At 39.8% G+C, this 23,379-nt stretch overlaps 1 protein-coding gene across 4 annotated transcripts in view; it reads left to right on the top strand.

Moving 5' to 3' along the window:
• PALS1 (protein associated with LIN7 1, MAGUK p55 family member) overlaps positions 1-23,379 on the top strand; it is a 51,595-nt gene that overhangs the window by 15,219 nt on the left and 12,997 nt on the right. For all 4 annotated transcript variants that reach the window (XM_081901259.1, XM_081901261.1, XM_081901260.1 and 1 more), the window contains 6 exons: positions 4,146-4,665; positions 13,030-13,238; positions 17,409-17,486; positions 18,130-18,276; positions 21,544-21,705; positions 22,823-22,900. In XM_081901259.1, coding sequence (XP_081757385.1) covers positions 4,263-4,665; positions 13,030-13,238; positions 17,409-17,486; positions 18,130-18,276; positions 21,544-21,705; positions 22,823-22,900 — 1,077 coding nt within the window. In that variant the 5' untranslated portion in view covers positions 4,146-4,262. The remainder of the gene's footprint in view (positions 1-4,145; positions 4,666-13,029; positions 13,239-17,408; positions 17,487-18,129; positions 18,277-21,543; positions 21,706-22,822; positions 22,901-23,379) is intronic.

The following is a 23,379-nucleotide window of genomic DNA, read 5'->3' as shown; positions in this document are numbered from 1 at the left end:
GGCTATGAAGATTGGTGCACTGGTGTGATTAATCAACATTCTTCAGTCACAGATTTAAGTCCTGCTAAATTGGTGAGACTGACAAGCAAGGAGTTGATTTGAGACTCTTAGTGTTGTTCTCCAACTCTTTCCAACAAATTCTAAATTTGATTAAAAATAATGCTCTCTTTCGTTTTACAGAAACTGTATTGTGGTATTACTTGTTTAATTAAATTAATTAACTGCACATCTATAATGACCTTTGAACTTGTTTGTATTTGAAGACATCTTGCTCTGCTGTACCGTTGAAATCAATATGCTCAGATTCGATGTGCAAGAAAATCTTTAAAACAATTCTGAGTAGTACTTATTTCCCTGTGGGAAACATAAGGGTCTGACTGAGTCCAAACCAAAGGCCAGGCGGAACAGCTCTGTCTTGCAGGTCCTACGGAAAGATGTCAAGTCCCGCAGGGCCCTAGTCTCTTGTGACAGAGCATTCCACCAGATCGGGGCCAGTACTGAAAAGGCCTTGGCCCTTACAACATGAAACACCTTGGTCTTGCCTTGGTAATGGACTGGATGAGAGCCAATAAACAAGCTTAATCCAGATACGAATGAAGCTCTGTTAGTGGGCAGTTCTCTAGACAGGATGGATGGAAGGTTCCCTGCTCTTGATGGGGTTTTGCTCCCTCTGCAGCAGTGGGTATGTAGCTTGGGGATACTCCTGCATCCTTTGCTGTCACTTGAATCTCAGGTGGCCTCAGTGGTGCAGAGTGCCTTCCATCAGCTTCGGCTGGTGGCCTAGCTGTGCCTCTATCTGGAAAGGGATAACCTAATTTCTGTGGTCTGTGCTCTGGTAAGCCTTTGTAGATGGTTTAGAAACTTCAGCTGGTGCAGAATCTGGTGGCCAGGCTGCTCACCAATCCTGGCCCAACTACACTGCTAATTAGTTTCCAGGCCCAGGGCAAAGCGCTGGTTTTGACCTATAAAGCCTTAAACAGCTCAGGTCTGCAATACCTCAAGGACCACCTCTCCCCAAATGAAGCAACCCAGACCCTGCAATCATCATCAGAGGCTCTTCATGTCCGTCCTCCACTAGAGATCCAGAGGGTGGCAACAGGCCTTTTCTGCACTGGCTCCCTAGTTGTGGAATGCTCGCCTTAGGGAGGCTTGCCTAGCGCTTTCATTACATATCTTTTGGTGCCAGGCAAAGCCTTTCTCTATAACCAGGCCTTTTGCCTGATGAAAATTCTGTGGCCTTTTAGATGTGTTTGTGAAAAGAGGGAGCTTGGTTTGATTAGATAAGATTAAGTTAGATAATTTCTGGTTTTTTTGTATTTTTATGTCATGAACTGCCCTGTGAATTTTGGATGAAGGGTGGTGTGTGTGTGTGTGTGTGTGTGTGTGTGTGTGAGAGAGAGAGAGAGAGAGAGAGAGAGAGAGAGAGAGAGAGAAAGAAATCCTGGGCTATTAAGCTGTGCTGATGATTACTGGAGACCAACATTATCTGGAAAGTCACAGGTTGCCTAACTCTGGCATAACACAAATGGAGTTTTTATAACTTTTAAATTGATCCTAATTATTTATATTTAATTTAAATTTATCCTTATGTTTTTCATTTTTTATTCTAATGAATCAATGTGATTTATAAATAGACCATTTTAATTAAAATCTTTATTTTTCTGGCTTTTTTCATAGCAAAATCATGAAATATCTCCCAGTTTCTCTTGTACATTCATACTCTATAGACAAAATAGCTTGGTGACTTACTTCTGCTTGCTTACCCTTTATGAGCTAGACATTTACTTACACATATTTGAGCTTGTAAAACCTAGTAGCTGGAATGACTTCTACTGTTCCTGAGGCCAGTGTCCCTGACGGTTAGTGTGTTTTTCTCGCCCACCAACTTTCTCTCTCCTGTCAATCCACAAGGAATCTTGCTTAAAGAATGCACTTGCAAATCAATATAGTCCTGGTTATTTATGATTCTTCAGATTTTGTAGTTTTACACTTTTAATCATTCAGCTTGTAGTATACAGTTAAACATAGCATGTTTTCTTTATTGCTAATTACTAAGACCAAGGCCAATGTACTCCTCCAGATTCTATCATTTATTTTAAGTAGATGGGAGTAAAGGGAATTAAACAGTGTAAACAGAAACTTGTTTTACTAAGTTTGAAACTTTGTCATGGTCAGTCTTTCCTTAACAGCCATCATGTACTAATTAAATGATGATCACTCAGACCATTCAGCAATAAAGTTTTTAAAAAGTACACCTTCTGTATGTCACATAATTTGAAGCCTGTGTCCTTTATGTTTATTGCATAAACCACAATATTCAAAATGAGATATGCCAACTGTGGATTGTGAACTAAAGTGGAAAGGAATCCTCCCAGTTTGAAGCCAGTGCAGAATAATCATTTTCTAAACTATTAGCTTTGCAGATGGGCATAATGAAACCAAAAACATTTTTAGTCATGGTTGTTTTAACTGAACTGTTATTATTCTGAGTAACAAAGGCAAATGAGAGAGGTCAGAAACTGATAATGGTGGTCTGCAAAAGTACCGGTTTGCAACAGAGGCACAGTTAACCTGAAGCTAGGTAACACAACAATCTAAAGGACTACAGCAGAATAGGACAGGGTGGCAGATCCACAACTGCATCTAAAGTCCAACTCCTTCTACCAGCCTTGGTAAAAGGTGTGGAGGAGAAGGCAGTTGTTCCTGACACTTTTTGCTGCATTAACTCCATTAGTCATTGCCACCAGTGGGAACATTGCTGGTGGTAGCATGCACTATTCCAAACTTTCATTGGACATGGCAGGGTTCCTTTATTGTGGTGGAGTTAGTAGCTCGCACCAGCAGGCAGATCAGGGGTTAGGATTGCTGTCTTAGGTGAGGGAAGACTGTGAGCCTTGAAAACTCATAGGAGTGAAATAAGCAAGCTGTCAGTGATTCCTAAAGCAAGGACTCTTACTGATGGGAAAATCTATGTGATAAAATTAGAGTAACAAACTTCCTGTAAATTAAATCTTCAGAACCTCCACATGCGGTCGGAATGCCTTAAAATCAAATCCTTCTGGACAGCAGTCCTACAAGAAATATGCAAAATAACTAAACAGGTATTAGAACACACCCCAGAACTGGCCGTAGTGAACATCTTCCAAGATAATGCCCACTCACATTATAAAGAGCTCATAACCCATCTTCTCTCAGCAGCCAGAAGCGTCATAGCCAGACACTGGAGAGACCTGTCAGAAGTAAGCCTAGACCAATGGTATCAAATAGTATGGAAAAAAGCCTTATTAGAAAAACTAACCAATAAACTGAAACTGTCACGGGGACACAAATAGGGGAAGACACCTTTACCCTGATATGGTTCCCCTTTATCACATACATAACCCAACAAGACAACAAGAATCCGCTGACAGCATACAAACCATTTTGGCTAACCTGATCTAAAAATACACACACACACACACACCCCACTCACAAACAAAAACAAATCTCACTACAGCCAACCAAAGATAACCTACCGCACCTTAGGCCCCACCCCCAACCTCTCACCGCCAAGGAAATAAACAAGCAAATAGTAAGAGAACCCATACAAGTGATGCTGACACAAAACCCCACACAAACACTAAGTAGAAGAATTCCCACCCCACTCACCATTTCCCCCCTTTCCCCTTCTTTTCTTCCTAACCTCACACTCTGTGCAACACTCACGTCTCACAACAAATGAAACTGATCTGAAATAAAATACAACTTGAAAAAAGACAATGCACATATTTTGGTAAACAAAGAAATCTTTAATATATATATTTTTTTAAAAAAATAACAACTAATTACTAAATCATATTATGTTGTCCTTATCCAAGTACTGATTCACCTGTGTGCATTGCACATACAGCCTTGGGAACATTTAGGTTACCTGCTGGTTTTGAAGGTCCTTCCCTTCCTCTGCCAGTGTAGTTATCTGCATTTGTACATGTAGCAGTGTACAAATTCCCCCACAATATGAGCAATTACCTTTTTACCTTGGAGGGAGAATGTGGAAATCTCTGTACCCAAGTATTTCTGCTAAATTTACTGATAGCAACTGAATGCACGGTAACTGAAACATTAGGTGAAGTTAATTTTACTGTGTTGTTTTTATATTTTCTCAGATTTTCTTGTTGGAGATTTATTTTCATCTTGATCTGGTGACGCATATGAAGAATTGGTTCATGCTATAATGGATTTTAAGTGGTACCTTCAAGAAGATAGGCCTTATAATAGAGTTTATGTCTGACAAGTGGTACGACTTACTGCATACAACAATGACAACCTCTCATATGAATGGGCATATAACAGAAGATTCTGACAGTGAAACAAAAAATGTGGATCTTGTACCGCTTGAGGAGCCTCAGAGGCACAGAGAGATGGCTGTTGATTGCCCTGGTGATCTGGGAACCAGGATGATGCCACTGCGGAGGAGTGCTCAACTTGAGCGAATTAGGCAACAACAAGAGGACCTAAGGCGAAGGCGGGAAGAAGATGGAAAGAAACAGGAACTGGACCTTAATTCTTCTATGCGGTTGAAGAAGCTAGCTCAAATTCCTCCCAAAACTGGAATAGACAACCCTATGTTTGACACAGGCGAAGGAGTTATTCTAGAGAGCCCACATTGTGCTGTGAAAATCCTAGGTATGTATAACTTGGAATGAAACTTTTTAATGAAACTCCTGCTGGTGCCAAATGCTGCAGCTACACAGTTGATGGGGATAGACTATCACCAGCACCTAACTCTGGTGCTCAGAAATTTTTCACTGGCTGCCCATATGCTACCAAGCCAGGTTCAAGGTGCTTGTATTAATTTACAAGGCCCTTAACAATTTGTGTCCAGGATACCTCAAGGATCTCCTAATATCCCTAAATTGAACACAGGTCTTCAGGGAAGTCACTGTTAGTGGTTCCCCAAGGATCATATACACAGCCCATAACCACCAGGAGCCGTGTGTTTAGAACTGTGGGCCCAATTTTGTGGAACTTCCTTCTGGTTGACGTCAGACAGGCCCCTTCCCTACTGAACTTGCAGCATCTAATGAAGACTCCCCCGCCCCCAAAGCAGGCATTTCATTTGAAGTTTGATGTTAATGGTTTTAATTGATTTTTACTTTTTGTATTGTATCATTGTAAACTACTTAGAGACAATTGTAGTATAGCAGTATAAATTGTTTAAATAAATAAAGTTTAGGAACCATGTGCTCTGCAGGATAACATTTGGAGAGTGCTTTAAAATGCTGCTTTTATATTTTAAGTTCAGAAAGCATTTCAGAAACTTACTAGGCAAAGCACATGCCATACATGAATATGAGATGCATACCAATGAGAGTGAACAACAGAGAGGCTCTAAGCAAAATGTTTGTATTGCAAATAAATTAATGCAAATCTAACATACTGAGATGTTAAGGAGAAATACATGGTAAGCCAAACAGCCATGCCTGGGGAGACACCAGGCAAAGGGCAACAATAATATTTGCTATGCCTGACAGGACTGGAAGTTAACAGTTAAAAATTAGTGTCGCTATACATGAACAAGCAACAAAGCTACTGCCTGGGCATATAACAACAACAATCCTATTACAGCTTTGCCAAAGTATGTATAACTGAAATAATCACACATTTACCCTCTGTTTATTCCACCTCCATTTTTCCCATTCCTGAAGCCCTTAGTGTGAGGACTTGTCAAGAAACATGTACATGGATAGTGCTGAATAAATTAATAACTAAAACTATTCCCCTAGGTTTGGTCTATATTCCTATATACATTCCTACTGATGGGCATATTATTTGAGTAAAATTATGACCTAATATAATTGTTGGGGTAAATTAAGTGTAAAGCAGTAAGACATATAAAGGTGGTTAAAGGTAATTTTCTAGCTGCTATAATGTTAGTCTGAAAGTTTTCTTTGTATTATGGGAGTTGGTAAATCACACCAAACTGGGTTGTGCAAATTCTTGTCTACTTCATTTTCTGTCTCTTCAACACCTAAGTCTCTAGTTGCAGTGACCTCTGGAGGCAAAGCAGTGGCTATAATGATAGCATGTCAAGTCAGACATCATGCCACACAAGTTATGATTTGCAATCCACCTCAAACCATAATCATATATACACTAATAAGAATTGACATTCAAAAGAACCAGGTTTGTTATGTAGCTAAAATAGCACCATCCAAACAAGAGGAGATAGAAGCAGGGTTGATAGATTCCCACATATGACAGAAATCTGGTAACACTTTACAACTAAACCTTAAGGGAGGAACCCACACAATGCTGACTGGTTTGCAGGATGGGCACAGAAAAGGGGGTAAATGAAGTGGATTAAGGCTTGAGCAGGAGTACTCTATACGGAAACATTTTCTTGTAGTTCGTACCCGTAACTTCTGATTTGCAGTTTGCTAGCCAGTTGCTAACCATCCTTTGTCTATTCAGACATCACATGAAACCATGATTAAGTGTCAGTAAATATGGCTGGGTAGATCGTCTTAACTGTTTTGTAGTAAGGAACTTGGGTAAAATTGCCACTGGACTTAAAAGAAAATGTTTCTGGAATTATAAGTGTTTTTTAAATGAAAGTAGCTACATCCAGCATAGGTAATCACAATAATATAGACATGCACTTTCACTTTCATCTGCAACAAATGATTTGTTAGCTACAATATAATAGTGTTTCAACTCTTTCAACTTAGTTACTGTTACTTTGCATCAGTTTTATAAATTGGTGACCTGTGTTGCCTTTAAAGGCATTGGTTGTATTTTAACTTTATAAATATGACTTAGAGCAGGGGTCAGCCAACTTTTTCAGCAGGGAGCTAGTCCACTGTCCCTCAGACCTTGTGGGGGGACCATATTTTTTTGGGGGGGGAATGATGCAAAGAGCACCATGAGCCCTGGTGGCTGCTTACCTGTGTCTTGCGAGCAGCAGGGGCAGTAGGCGGCGGGGCGATGAGCAGTGCACGAAAGGGCTCTGGAGAGGGGCTGCTTAAAATGGTGGCTGCTTGAGTGCTGCTGCTGCTGCTGCTGCTGCTGCTGGCGGCACCAACAAAGCCCAGCCTCCTTCCTCCTCTAGGCAGGGCAGGGAGAAGCCAGAAGGAGGGAGGGAGAAGCTGCAACAGCTGTGTGAAGGAGAGGGAGGGAGAGGGAAAGAACACATGCTGGCGATCCACGTAGCAATTCCCGGACCATCCGTGGGCCAAATCCAGAAGGCAATTGGGCCTGATCCGGCCTGCAGGCCTTAGTTTGCCTACCCATGACTTAGAGCAAGCAGTCTGATCCTGTTGCTGTGGTGATGAGGAGAGATTTAATTTGAGAAAATGCTACAGTTGTGACTTGATTTTTGCAGACCAGTAACCAGTCTTAGATACAGTATATGTAGGGGGTCCAGTATTCATTCACTTAATTCTTTATTTCATTAAAAGATTCTGCTTTCTGTAGCCAAAGTCCTAACCAGTGCCCAGGCACTGTTCCCCCAAGCTTCATTTTTCATAGCATTCCGCATGGAAATGCTGCAGAATTGTTATGTGTATTTGACTGCATTCTGCCTTATGGTTTTTACTCATGAGAGTGTTCTGCTAAATTCCTGTCAGTTACAGTGTCATGCAGGGAGGATTAATATATGTGAAAGCCCATCACAGCAGGTGTGGAATGGCTTAATCTCTGCTGAGAGAGAACCCATCCAAGGATGGCTTTCACTATTTGGAAAAGCTCTGCCAGATGGGACTTCATGGAGACATCGGCAACTGTCACCAAAATACAGCCTGAGTAGCATTCACAGCCTAGGCATTGGTTAGGACCTACTAGTTGGCAAAGCTCTTGTTCTATGTGTAGTCCTTCTTGATACCATTTACATGTTGGTTCTGTAGGGTGGCAAGCCACTGAGGCTGGCTTGAGCATGCTTACAGATTGGTCCCATCAGTTCATTCTGATGGGCTTGTGGGGAGAATGTCCCAAAGGTCTAGAATTCTTTTGGTTGCATCCAAATATTTGACATTAACTTGCTAAAGCAACCTTCAAAATAGGGATTTCCTTCAGCAGGGGTGGAAAGGGTTAAAGAACATCTGCAGGGATTATGGTTTTTCACCTGTTTTAATATTTTTTGACTCTGTCTTTCTTCAGTCTCCAGTAAAATAAGACTGACATTTTATGCATTAGTGCATAAATACTAGAATAAATACTTGCTAATTTGAGGAACTTGTAGGGGAAATACCCACATTTATGTGAAATTTTGCAGATCACGTGTAAGTGAGGTCTCAAGTCTTCAGCCTTCAAAGTAGTTGTGCTTACGAGTAGCTGAATATTGATATCTTTAAATTTCAAAGGGTAGAAGAAAATAAGCACTAAAGAGCTACACTGTGTATTTATAGCATGAATTTTTCTGTAAGCGTGGCATATTTTCTGCTTTCTAGATTCAACATTTGACGCTTTTGCTGAACTTCAAAACAAAATTCTAGCTTGCTCTGAAAGCTGTCAAACTTGGTTTAAATGTGTGGCTGTGCAAAGAATTTTTTATTTTATTTTATTTTATTTTATTTTATTTATTTGGAAAGGAGCAGCATATAACTGTTATTTTGTACCCCAGGAATGTGGCAGTTTAGTAACATTGTTCCTTCCCTCACTAGTTTGTCATATGAGTACTTTTCCTCAAAAATCATAAATGAATAAATCAAACACTTCACCCGTTGATATACCGTACTTTTCCATCTATAAGACTCCCCCATGTATAAGACCCCCCCTATTTTGGGGGACTCAGTTTTAAGAAAATGAGGGGAGATGGCACAAAGTTGTTGAGCTTTTCCCCCCACGTAACTGCAGGCAGGAAATACTCCCTAGATCGTTTCCCTCACCCTGTGGCATCGGGGGAAGTTGCGCTCCCGCCAGCCAGATGGTTGGCTGGAGCGCACCTTCCCCTGATGTTGCTGCACACAGGAAACAATCTAGGGAGTGTTTCCTGCTTGCAGTGGCATTGGGGGAAGCCAGCCAGCCCGTTGGCTGAAGCACAACTTCCCCTGATGCCACTACATGCCGGAAACGATCTAGGGAGTGTTTCCCGCGCGCAGTGGCATCGCGTGAAGTTGCGCTCCAGCCAACTGGCTGGCGGGTGTGCTGCTCCCCCCCCCCCATGCCACTATCTGTGTATTGGACGACGCCAGTTTTTTGACATGATTTTTGAGTCAAAAAACCTCGTCTATTACACAGAAAAATACGGTATTACTGTTCTGTATGTTAAGCATAAGTGATTCTGTATTTTAATAACACATACTCACACAGGACTATTGTTTCTGTTTGCATTTGTATGCAAGTTGGCTATAGTTTGAATTTTGTTTTTCAAGGAAGAAAGAAAAAAAAAACCCTGCAGCTATTCCCTCCTCTTCCTCATTTCTTTTTTTACTTTAAATATACGGTAGCTGCTTTTAGATTTTGTCATATTTAAATCATGCATGCATTGCCTTGGGTTGTAAAGTTCCAAAAGAAAATAGTCCTTTCACCTGTTAATTACTAGTGGTGTTCCCAAATAAGAATTTGCTTCAGAGAGCAGGGCATATATTATTGCCTGTCCTATTCTTCAGAGATGCCTAGTTCAACATTTATTTAATATGACCCAGCACAATTTCCTCTGCCTCCTTCAAATCTGCTTTCCTGTCATGTTGAAAAAGAATCCTCCCCTTTGTTGCACTTCTGTTTATTCTCTGGTATTAATTTGAGCGATATGCACATTGGATGTCTACCCTGTTGCTGCTGAAATCAGAAAATATAGAGTATCGCATAAGGTAATAGTAACAGTTCCAAAGTATTGAGAAGAAATCTTGCTTTATTGTGAGTAAACCATGTTATGTTCAAGTTTGGGAGAGGAAGGGTGGACAGCTTTTCCCTTCTGCCAGCATATCTTTGTACTTCTTGAGATGCTACTCTGCTTCAGACCTTTGTCCACTGTCAGCATGAGAGAAGAGCTAAAAAGCTCCTGTATATACACAGAATACCATTTGTACTAATTTTTGTGCCAGCCTATGTTTTCTTTTAATTGTGAAAAGCTGTGGGGAGTAAATATTAATGTATGACTCATCGCTTTAGGTAGAAAATGGGAGTTATTGTGATGTATCTATATTTTTAAGACCAACATACGAAATCTAGAATTAAACTTGTAATGCCTATGTTGTTGTTGGTGAAGCCGAGATAGAATAGGTTTGCCTTTACCATACGAGAACAGTGGGATATTTTTGCTCTTTTACCTTTTCAACATTCACTCTTACTGTAGTCCTTCTTTAGCCTCTTAAGGTGTTCATATTTTGTGAGAAGAGGTGGTGCTTGAGGGAAATTCTCCCCCCCACCACACACTTTCTGTGTGTGTGTGTGTGTGTGTGTGTGTTGTGGGGGGGCAGCCTTCATGCTCTGTTCTGGGTTCTTTGAGCTGCCAGAGTTCATATCTGGAAGAGAGAGAATACAGGAGCACAAGAAGGTGTTATAAGAGCCTTGTTTTTGTTGGGAGGAGGTGGTTATGCAGAAGAGGCAAAATGCTAAGCAGGCTAATGTACTCATCACATGTGTATTAATAATTTCTGAGGGTGGGGCAGGGAGAGAGAAATGTTTCTGCAGAGTTAAGATTACACTGCAATTATGGGTACAAATTGCCTATCATTTCATATTAACATATTAATCTGGCTTGCATGCCACATTAAGCCATAGGTTAGCTCAAAAGACTCTGCTTCACTCCTCCCCTGCTCCTTTCTTTAGTGTGCTAGGAAATAAACAAACCAGACAGTGGCGTAGCGTGGGTTGTCAGCACCCGGGGCAAGGCAAGTAATTTGCACCCCCTAACCCGTGGATTTGCACCCCCTAACCCGTGGATTTGCTCCCCCTAACCCTAACCCCCAGATGTTGCGCCTGGTGCGGCCGGCCCACCCTGCACCCCCCACGCTACGCCACTGAAACCAGAGGCTTCTCTTTCCACAATATGTGAACTGTGCTCATGGTTTCTTTTTCTTCCAACAAACTACAATGGTAAACTCATTGACTTTAAATCAGAGTTTATCCTATGGTTTAAAATGACATATGAACCAGGTCATTCACTTCCAACAGAGTGTGTCTTTTGGCTACTTTTTATGTTGACTTTCATTAAATGTTTCTGATAAAATATGCATGCCACCTATGTCTAGATATTACTTACTTTGAAACCCTTCTAAAGAATGATAGCAAATCTTTATTACTTTTCAAAGTACAAAATGAGATAAAAATCATTTATGTTCCAATGGAGAGTTCACAACTCAAGAATTCATTTTCTGTTCTCTTATTCCTTTCATATTTCAGGCTGTGTGTGTGTGTGTTGTGGAATGATAGAGCTATCTCTGCCTTATCCTCTACTCCACCTCCCCCACAATTAAACTATTTGGCTTTAAGCCATAAGAAAGTTGTGACTTTTATATCCATAGAACTGACAACAGTGCATAATTTATCTTCCTTTGTGTAATCATCTGAGTATATAGCACAGTGGTGTTATGAACCCTTCCTGTTCAGGAAAAACAGTCTCATGAGTGTGAGCAATTCTGAATTAAGTTGTGTGGGACACCCAGAAGAAGTGGCATGAAGTTCCAGGGAGGAATAGGATCCTAAAGCAAGTGCTGCTGCTGCCAAACAAGACCTACATAGACTGTTCCTTGATCGTGGACCCTTAGTGATCTACCGTATTTTTCGCTCTATTAGACGCACTGGACGATTGGACGCACCTAGTTTTTCGGGGAGGAAAACAAGAAAGAAGAAAGCAACGCAAAGCATCCTGAGCTAAGAGGGAGCACTCCTCCATCTTTGCTCAGGAGGCTTTGCGGGGCTACCCCTGAAGTCAGGAGAGCAAGCTGGATCGGTGCACACCGATCCCTCTTGCCCTCCTGGCTTCAGCGAAAGCAAGCCTACTGGTTTTCCTCCCACAAGAGCCGCATGCTCTTTAAAGGGAGCGCGGCTCTTTGGGGCTTTTCTGGGAGCTGGGGGAAGGGACAGAGCCGTGCACTATGGCATAAGCCAAGACAGCCAGCGAGATGGATCCCGCTCACTGTCCTGGCTTCCTCTTTTACCTTGCACATCACAGCAAACCACAGTGAGTTGTTTACAATGAACACACTGAACTCTCCTGTTTTGATCTTCTTTGGTATTACATGAGAGAAATAAATCACAATTCCTGACTGAGCATTGTATCTGAAATAGGGTTTTGTTTGCACTCCAAACAAGCCACAACGTGAAGCCAAAGTTTCACTGTGGTTTAGTGCAGAGGTGAGGAACCTCTAGCCCATGGGTCATTCTTGGCCCCAGGGGGTCCAGTTTGGCCAGTGAGGCTATTTTTCCAAAATCATGTCCACCTGTCAATCTGCTGATATCATGCATGTCATCTGATGCCCAGGAGGGCAGGGTTCAATTTTGCCTTTGCTGTGCACCTGTTTCCAGACAAAGCAGCAAAATTTAATCCCCTGCACATCAGCTGATGACTGAGGGTTAAATCTTGCTCAGTTGGGATCTCTAGCATTTCCCCTGCTGTATAGCAAAGCAAGTAGCCACGGGTTTTTTGCAAGTTGTTTCATTTTTGTAAGCCTTTTCATTAGGAGCCAACTCATGTGTGATGTGGAATTGCAGTAATTAAGTACATTTACATTTAAAACACATCTGAACTTTACTGTGATGTATGAACAGGGCCATTGTGTAATCAACCATTGATCTTACCATACTAATGTTGGAATTTATTGGACACTAATTATGACTTGAAGCAATACGCTAAAAAGCATAGAAAAGATACATTGTTGAATAATAATTTTATACCACTGTTAACTGAGGTTTATCAAGCCTAATATTTATAATAGCAAAAATAATTTGAAAAGGGCAGTTTTAATTTTTTTTCCTGCAAAGCCTTGCTCTTCTATTTGTGCCTTTCATCTTATATCATAACCAGTTCTTCAGAACGAGGCTTTTCTTTTTTTGTTTCATTTACCTTATATATTCAGGCTAAGTAATGTATTTCAATTTTCTTTTCAGAAGTTGAGGAGCTTCTATCATCTCTGAAACATGTTCAGCACACCCTGGTAGATCCCCAAAGCCAAGAGGAAATAGCTCTAATTTTACAGCTGGTTCAAAACACCGACTTTCAAAATGCATTTAAAATACATAATGCGGTTACCGTGCATATGAACAAAACCAGTCCACCATACCCACTTATCTCCAATGCGCAAGAGCTTGCACAAGAGGTATGTATAGTGTACATTTGCATCCAATAATGAAACTAGTAGTAGCTTATTTCAAATTGCCAGTCATAGCTATGTCATTAAAATGGGGAGGGGAACCAGCATAAAGCCTGTATTACTATCTGTTTTCTTTGTCCAGAAGAAAATAACATCAGATTCTGAGAAGGTAGAAGTTTTATCAGTAGAAATGTAAGATGGCAGACAACAGTGTTCAGTATCCTAATTGATTTTAAAGATATCTGTTCTTCTGCAAGCTTCTTTGTTTAGGCTTCGTACTTCGGATACAATTCAATACCCAGGACCCAAAGGATCATCTGACTAGTTATGCATGCCGAAATGGACACTGAGCTTATTACTGTTGTGTCGTAAACAGCAGTCTAATATATCTCATTTCAAATAACCTAAGGAGTCTCCCAAAAGCACATTTTGGTATGGAGTGGTAGTCTGGTCAGAGAAATAGTTTAAGGTTTCACAGTAAACCCCCAAACCCTTGTATGTTCTTAAAATAGCTCATAAAATCCTGGCCAAAAACTAAATAACATCAGCATGGTATGCTATTCAGCATTGAATTGCTTTTACTAAATTAATAGCCTCTAAAAAAGAAAGTGTATTGCAGATAAAACAGCTTACTATAACAAACCAGTGTTTTGGTTATCACCTAAATAGGTGCTTAAAGCAAGCCTTTACCTTTTCTGTTTCTACCACTTCTGGCAATTTGTTCTATTTTTCTAACACATTTAAATTACTAAATGAAGCAAAAGTTAACATGGACTTGGCAGTAAATGTCCACTTTTCTTGTTACTACCAGGCTGATAGTAGCAGACACTGCATATGTAATTTTTACAAATGCAAAGCAATTGCATATACATGCAGGCACAGATCTGAGTTCATTCAGTACCTCAACAAATCAGCTAGTGAGTCTTGTTAACTTAAATTCTGTAGAATGAATTGGATTTTGTTTCTGCTAATGTTCAGAAGACTGACAACTGCTGCTACTTTGGACTAGCCAGTTATATAAAGTACTTTAACAGCCTATATGTTTATTTTGCTACTTTGAATGTTTACATTGCTTCTTGCCATCTGGAATTCCTGGAATGTTTGAGATGTGGATGCCTTTATTAATACTATTTTTTAAAATAATAATAATATTTACAATATATAATGGATGTAAAGTATTCAAAGCATTTCAGGCTAAAATATATTTTGCTTGTTGAGATTCTATTTTTTCAGACACACATACTGTGCATTCGGTTATATTTGAACAGCTTACAATATTGAGCAAAGATTTATTAGGATGCCTTGTCTTATAACAAAAAGAAAATGAATATTAGTTTTTATCTATCTAATGAAAATATGGCTGCAATTTTAAGAACAGTCTATTTTGAACAGCTACTTTGCAGGGTCCCTATGAGAACTGGAAGCCTGGGTCAGTAACAATAAATAACTATCCTAAGTTTTTTCATGTTCAATACCACAAGAAAATAGGACCAGCTGCTTAATTTGAGGTCTATGTCTGTATCAGAAGAGCCCTCATTTTTTAGTTTTCCTTTTAAAAGGGGCCATAAGAAAGTATTTCCAATAGCTTGGATAAGTGCATGGATGCTGTGCATATGCCCTACTGGGAGGCATTCCTTGTACTTTCTGACTAATATTCAAAATAAAGTATGTTGTTTGCTTTATTGCTTAAATGTGAGTACTGTGTAGGATAATTCTCAATCCAACTATTTCCTCCCGGTTGTTACGGACAAAAGGTAGTTTTAATAGCAAGGAAAATATGATTTATCTATTTTTCTGAAACTTTAATTTAATTAGGAGGCTGAGCAAAGCATGCAGGCTTAAGGAATTTATGTGGAGATTAACTCCCTAAAATAATGTGGCGCACTCTGTCTCTGTTATAAAAATAGCTGTTGAACATCAAATTTAATTACATTGATTTTAAAGCCAGTTAAACGTGGCAAAATTGAGGGCTAGGATTAGGGGAAAATAGTCTGAGTGTTGAGCCTCAAAGATCAGCTGATGCAAGATTCAAGAAAGTAGTTTCTGGCATGGAATGTTCTGTAGCACATTGGCAATATATTACATTTCTAGACCCCATAGCATAATAATAGAGTGGACCTTCTAAGTGACAGTTTGTTTAGCATTTCTAAGGAAGAAATGTTTGTTTGTTTATAAAAGCACTTCTATGCTGCTTTTCACATGACGTACCAAAGCGGTGTACAGCATGTTTAAAACAACATTGCATTAAAACAAAAATATGTAGAAAAGTAGTCATATAATAAATGCAGGAAATGGAGAGTAAACAATCCAGCACTCAACAATCTACAAATACCTGGGTGAACAAAAAAGTTGTTAATTGCTCGCAGAAACACATTACTGAGGGGAAACTATTTCACAACATGGGCACTGCTATAGTGAGAGCCCTTTGCTGGTTGATGCTAGATAGATCAGAGCAGGCCATGGAAGGGGCTCTCTGAAGATCTTAGTTGACTGGTTCCCAGATTCTTTAGGATCTTATATAAATAACAGAACTTTAAACTTGGCTTGGGAGCAAATTGACAATCAGTGCAGTTCATTCAGGAGAGGTGTTACATGCATGCAGTAGGATGTGCTAATAAGCAACCTACCCATGGTATTCTACACTAGTTGCAGCTTCCAAACCAAGTCTCAGGGCAGCCCCACATGGACAGCTTGTTACAGCAGTCTAATCTTGAGTTTACCAGCATGACTGTGGCTTGGCTAAACTGTAATCATGCAGAAGGAATTGTAGTTGGCATACCAGCCAGAACTAGTAAAAGATGCTCTTTGCCACTGCACTTACATGGACCTCCAGTAAGTAACAATGATGGTTCTCAGAGAAACCCCAAACTGCATACTTGTTCTTTCAGGGAAAGTGCAACCCCGCCCAGAATAAAAAATACACCCGATCCCTGGATCTCTGAACCACGCATTCACATGGCCTCTGTGTTGTACATCCTAACTGCCCAGTTGACTCAGCCTGTTTTAAGCAAGACTCCTTACAGATCTGAATGTCAGTCTGTAAAGCAATTAACTTTTCCAGGGTATGTGAGTTAATATTGTAGTGCCAAACGTCCTCCAATATTCACACACATTTTTTTGCTGTTCCACCTCGGTTTCTGATCCTCCCCCCCTTTTTTATTTTTACTGTTAACAAGGTATTGATGGTGGATCAAAGCTAGTGCCACACTGGTTTTGAAGGAAACATCATTCACTTTGAAGTACAGAAATGAGTGTGATCTGTATATTCTGCAGACATCCTTTCTCTTTGAAATTATTTTGCCTGTCTCATAGCCTCAATCGTGAATATTTTTTCAATGAAAATGTTATGAATACTGAGGATCTGATTCAACCAACTAGTCCCACTAACAGAAGTCCACTCAAGGACTTCTGCCAGCACAACAGGGCCTTTCCCCTCTCTTCCCCATGTGTGCCCCCCCCCAAATTGGTTCAGGGGGATCAGGAGAACCCTCAGAACAGCATGCTTAGATGGAGAGGAGAGATTGCTCCATCTCTGCAAGCAGAAATGATGGAGCAATCTCCTTAGTGCTATGTTGAATCCCTCTCGTGCATTCTATCTCATGCATCTCTGTCAAAATAGAAATTTGTGTAGCCATTCCTTTATTATTTTATTTTTATTTTTTTAATCTGATATAAAGTGTTATATAGAAAAATCAGCATCAGCTCATAGACAAACAAACTTGGCAGATCAGACAAAGCTTTGGGTGGAATTACACACTATCAGGAAGCACAAGGTTGGAATCTCATATTTGTAGAATTAGATGTATCCATGGGTGGAGAGATCTTCAGTGGAGATGTTGCAGGAGGGGATGTTCAGCTCTGCTCTGTCAGCCCTGCCCTCTCACCAGTATTCACTCTGCAAGCCTATTTTCAGACTGGCCTAGCTAGAGGAAAAATAATTGTGGTTGAAAGAAAGGGTTAAAAACTCTCACTCGCTCTTGCTCTTAAAAGTGTCTGTGTGTATGTTTAGTCTATGAAAATGATTTGGGAACCAGTGTTTGTTTATGTAACATGAAGTTCTGCCCTTTTTAATTCTGGAAATGTATTCTTACTGTGCAACTTATTTCGGGTGTTTGTGTGTGTTATGGGGTAGGATAGTAGACATCATCGTATTTTTGGTGTTCACCTGTGTTTCAGGTACAGAGTGTTTTGAAGCCAAGCCATCAGAAAGATGGATTGGAACTTAATTCTTTATTGAATGCCCCTCATATTCAGGTAGGAATAAACTGTTTATTTGCAAATGAAAAAATATTTCCATTGTTTTCTTAATGTCTATGTATTGTAAATTTCAGACTTTTTCTTCATGCCTAATATAGTAAAGTTCCATGGTCATGATTCAAAGAAATAATAGTTGCATACTGCAAAAACACACCTGAACAGTAGCTTTTCTTTTTGACTAAAAACTTCAAAATTCAAGCTACATAGGTTCTCTGCTATGCGTGTATCCTGCTATTTTGAAGTTTTGCCAGTAAGACACAGGTATGAGTCAAATATCTCATGAGGAATGTGCAGCTGCCTCAAGTGCTACACCTTCACAGGACAACTGCAATTAAAATTAAAATTAAAACAAAAACAAATGGGCAACGGCTATTTTTTGTTGTATTAATAGTCACAGCCTGCATTTATGAAAGCACAATCCTTTGTTCATTCAACCATAATTCTTGGTTATAGCTCTGTTATGTAGCTACCCATCCACGCTGAAAGCAAGAGAAAACATGTATGATATGACTGCCTTGGACCATAGCCTGCACGTTGAATCTTTATCTGCTTGGATTTTTTAAAGTGTCCCACTTATAATAAATTACCTCTAATGTGTGAATATCACTTTCTATAAATGGCACTGTTTGTTTTACACTAGGCACTGCTGTTGGCTCATGATAAAGTTGCTGAGCAGGAAATGCAACCAGAGCCAGTGACGGATGAAAAGATTTATGAGAATGTAGGTCTGTATGGAGGAGAGACAGTTAAAATAGTTCGCATTGAAAAGGCTAGAGATATTCCATTGGTGAGTATACTGAGGCAAGAGAGCCAATAAAAAGTTGAATACCATAGTACTTTTGTATTACTTGGTCTGATCTCTGTGGCACATTCACTCTCTAAAAAAATGCTGACTCACTCAGATATAAGAAAGGACAGGTGCAAATACCTTTTCTTAGGGTGATCCCAGACATGCCTCCTTCATGAAATTGTACAGTTGACCCACATGGCACTGTGATCCGTTTGTACTCCTCCCATATTTTCCTAGTCTGCATCCATCTTTTTTCTTACCTTGGATGGTCTTATGAGGAGCATCACAATATTTTTGCAAATGTGGATGGGAAAATGCGCAGTTGGTGAACAGTAAGAGGAGTTACCCTGAAGAGGATGAATGAGGTTTAGGGGTACCCTTCCTTGCTTTATTATTTGCCCTACATTCCTGATTCAGAGTTGTTTTTTCTCCTTTCCCTTGATCTAAAACAGCTGGAACACTGGCTCTCAACTAATTAATTGCTTCCTGGAACTAAATGTCCTTAGCCCCCACACTTCAATTAGGTTTTTAATGAGGGAAAATTCAGCTGTGCTGTTGCTTTTATAAAACAGTTACACATATTTTCAGGGGTTCCTTAGTGCTCCCCTTGAAAACAGCAGTTCTTAATTGGAGTAAAAGCAGTATCCTTACATTGTGGGTTTTTAAAGGTTTTTTATTGTGTTCATGTGTGAGGATAGCAATGACAGTATACAGAAACAAAAATTTCAAACTACAAATGAAATACAAGATATAATCTTGTATGATATAATATCTCACACACATATATATATCTCATCTAAATCTTACATTATGGTCCTCAGTGTATTCTAATCTATTCATAGTCGATTAAGACATCACTCCAGCCACACCCTTCTCACCACTTCTGGAAATGTCTCATATTCTCCATTGTCCGTTGTTATTGAATAAAGTCTCAGCACACAGCTCTAAAAACCTGTGGCTGTACTCTACATAAAGGTACCAAATCAGACTGGATAACTGTTAATAAATAGAATCACAGGATCTGGCTGCTCCTGGTAGCATCTTAGGTGAAATAATATCTACTCTAAAGACAACTTGCAGTTGCACCTCTGTTGTTGTTTTTTTAATGAATACAGGTACAGGGTGGGAGGCTTTCCTCAGAATCTTCTCTCTTCCTTATATTCTCCTAGAAAAAAACAATGGGAAGGTTTTCCCCCCCCCCAATAAACAGAAAGGGAGGAAGCTGAGGAGAGGAGAGATCTGCCTCCCCCCTCCATATAGAACAATGTCCCATGACAGTCACCATCATCTGCAGTTCTTTTTTGAAAAATGAAAAGATGTTGCTGCCAGCCTTCCCTTTTCCTGCCATCTTGGATTACAAATAAAGGAGTTCAAGTTTCTAGGCAGATTTTTCCTTAACCTGCTTACCTCCCTTCACAATGTACAAAGCATTGCTTAGAGCTCACTCTTTATATGTGAATCTGTATGTACATGCACAGACAGCCCATGGTACAATTTTTTCAGTTTTCCATGGTGAAATAGCACAACTAAGTGTTGCTTTTTAAATGACAATGCACTCAGGAGCAGCTTTGAACAGCAGTGGTAACAGGTCTAACTCTCCAGCTTTTGACACTTTTGACAAGGAGAGGACGCTGTAGCTGGCAAAGAGATTGGGTTGTCAAAGGTTTATTAATGTACTGTACATGCACATACCTCCCCAAGCCACAAATCGTATCTTCCTCATGCACACTACTAAAATGTCTGAGAAGCAACAGCTTCAAAAATGTTGAGAGAATGAGTGTGCCCACATAACTATTTCATTCCTGCACTTTAAGGTGAGATGAACGCTTTAAGAAGCAGTAGATCTCTTGGAGAATAGATGATCAATTGCAATTCCGCTTGTAAACTATAGTGCAAGAGCATTAATTTGTAGCACTCCTACTGTACCACTGATTTTGTGGAATGGAACATGAAATTGATGGCTCATGTTCTCAGGCTATGCTGAAAATTTAATTATATCCTATTGTTGGAAGACCTAGGTGGTGGTTTTCATTTTTGCTTGTTTGTAGAATGACGTTTTTATTGGAAAATTGAACTTAATTGCCTGTTCCTGTATTCCATAATGTACCTCTCAAATCTGATCAGTGGCTGAAGCTACAGTATTTCGAATTTAAGATACAGATTTGGTAGTCCTACTGTGTTTCTTCATACACTAGTATTTTCCTCACTGCTTTATGCATTTCAGAATTTCCATGTGGTAATTCCTAACAAAGATCAATAAGCAAGCATGCCTAGGCTCCACCTTTTGGTAGTTCCACTAGGACCTGATCATGGCTCAACCCTCATCACCACCTAAACAAGGTTTCTGGTGTTGTGGATCAGAAAGAATAATAAAATGTCACTTCATGGGGATGAAATGATCCTTTCCTTGTCCCCCTCCAACGTTGTGGGTAACTGTCCTTGACTACGGCTATATAGCAACAAAAGGAAAGGGCAGGTTTTAACTCATTGAGCCACAAATATTGATGCTAATGTAACACATTCTGTAATTTAAAAAGATTGGTTACAACATAATACCCAAGGCAGTCCTTAGCACAGATTTGATTTAACAGCACCATTACTACATGAGGTGCTGCAGGTAAGGCTAAGACCCTCCCTGTCTTGTTCCTTTAATTGCAATCATTAAATGTTTTTAATAGTGATTGCATGATCATTTCACATTCTCTTCTTCAAATGTCAATGTGGCTAACAAATCCAGAATAACAGTAATAAATCTATTAAATGCCATATCATCTAGAAGCACAACAAGATAGCAATATAAGAGCATCATAAAAACAGTGTAAATCAATAATTAAAATTCATTAAGAAGATAAGCTTTCAAAATCCCAACTAAAAATGGGAAGAATATGTTTTGATGAGCTGGATACTGTACCTCCCTGCAAAACAAGAAAAGCTTATTCAGGCTCATTTTGTTGTTTTTGTCTTCTCTTAGACTTTTCTCTGATGTGCTAACTATAGAATTACAGTATTCCTTAGAATCTGTAGAGAACTTGTATTTTCAGAAATGTTATTTATTGTTGGTTATATTTCTGCTCTGCCCATCATCAGGAATTCAGGGTAGTATTCAGCATACATTGTCTTATGAAGTGAGTTAGACTAGAGTTATAGACTGACCCAAGACTGATTGGGGATTTGAACCTGTGTCTTCCCAATTCTACTTTATCCACTGCACCACAATTATAGAAAATTTCTGACACTTTTAAATTATCACTTTTAATTATGCAGGGTGCTACAGTACGCAATGAAATGGATTCAGTCATCATTAGTCGAATAGTGAAGGGAGGTGCTGCAGAGAAGAGTGGGCTGTTGCATGAAGGTGATGAAGTTCTGGAAATTAATGGAATTGAAATTCGTGGAAAGGATGTTAATGAGGTTTTTGATTTACTGGTATGTTGAGCCTTGCTTTCATGGTATTCTGCTACTTACTATGATCCGACTTGTGCATTTAAATTTGTTAAATTCCAGTTCAGACTTTGATATGTTTTGCCAGCAGCTATGCTTAAAATGTTTGACCACTGCATACCTTGCAGACAGCCTATGTCTTGTTACAGTTTCAAAGGTCAGAGGAGGACAGCCTTCTGAAATTGCCTTCAGCACAAATGGTAGCAGCTTGCAAGGTTGTTAATACTTGCTCATCAGTTCTGAAATGCTTCTTTCCCAGAGGTGTAGCAGAGTGCAGTCCTAGGAGTGAGACATTTTATATAAGCAGGGCTTTATAAAAGCATTTAGGATTATATTACTTGAATGCTATGTATAATTGTATGAGACTTTTATGTCTAGAATGTGGATTGTTCTGCACCACCTGTTCCTGAATATGCCAGGACCTATTAGGAAATGTTCCAAGTTTGTATTAGGACATACTAGGAAATGATCAAAGTCCAACTCTTCTTTTAACCTGGCACTCCAGAAGGTTCCATGTCCTTTTTGTCCATTCAGCTTTGAATTGAATAATTCCCATGGACTGGCTTCAGCTACAAAGCTGCATCATCCTGGCTTTGGGTGTCATTTTCATTTCCTTAGTAAATTCCAATTGTGCTGCCCTAGGATCACCATCTGACTTTATTTTAGCATTACCTAGCCTGGCACATTACTTATGGGTGTAGTGTCTGGGCTAGCCATGCCTGTTGACATTAAGAGGTGAGACTTGAGACATAAAGCACAAGAATTGCCTTCCTGGGTTATACCAGAGTCCACTTAATCAAGCATTCTTTGTCTCAATGGTGACCTGAAGCATGTGAAGCCATTTATCTCCTTGTTTGGGGACCAGACTGTTTTCTGAAAAGTGGAGGCAATTTGTCACATAAATATGCTAGACTAGAGCACTTCCAAATAGAGGTAGGGAAACCTACCTAGAGTTCAGGGAGAAGAAAGACCTGTAAGAGCAGCAGCTTGAAATTCCTCCCCTCCCCTTCACCCAACCCTTTGTTGCTCCCCATGCGTGAGTGTCTGACTTCAAGGCTGTTTTTAAGTTGTCAGTTACTAATGAATGTGCTTTTCCTCACAGGCGGACATGCACGGCACACTGACATTTGTCCTGATTCCCAGTCAGCAGAGTAAGCCACCACCCACAAAAGAGACAGTGGTATGTTCTTGTGGCATATTTCCAGTGTATAACTTACCTTATTTGCAGGTGTTCAGTCGGTTTTATATTCTCTTTTTGTTGCTATTGAAGTCTCGTGTGTCTCCTTCACTGAATAGTAGACTACATTTAATTTAGCCATGCTTTAAGAAGAGATTTTGAAAATGTTGGTGACAGCAATTGTAAGTTGTCCCATAACATAGGGTTGCCATACATCCAGACAGTGCTTCCAGCTTCAGTTTTCTGGCTAGGTCTGGGAAATTCCAGACGTATGGCAACCCTACCATAACATCACTTTTTGACACTATTGAAAATACATGACACAGGCAATCCATTTGTTATGTGAAGTAAGGAGAATAATAAAACTATTCTTATCCTTGGCCTTGCCAAGCAGTACCTTTTCCTGAGTAGGCATTTTGAGGAGGAGGAAAAAATGGGTTTTGGGACATTTACAATCCTTTGAGTGACTGGAAATATTAGCG

The sequence above is a fragment of the Podarcis melisellensis genome, assembly GCF_964234715.1.
Source record: "Podarcis melisellensis genome assembly, chromosome: 1".
In the NCBI taxonomy this organism is placed as follows: domain Eukaryota; kingdom Metazoa; phylum Chordata; class Lepidosauria; order Squamata; family Lacertidae; genus Podarcis; species Podarcis melisellensis.
This window is presented reverse-complemented; position numbering and strand designations above follow the sequence as displayed.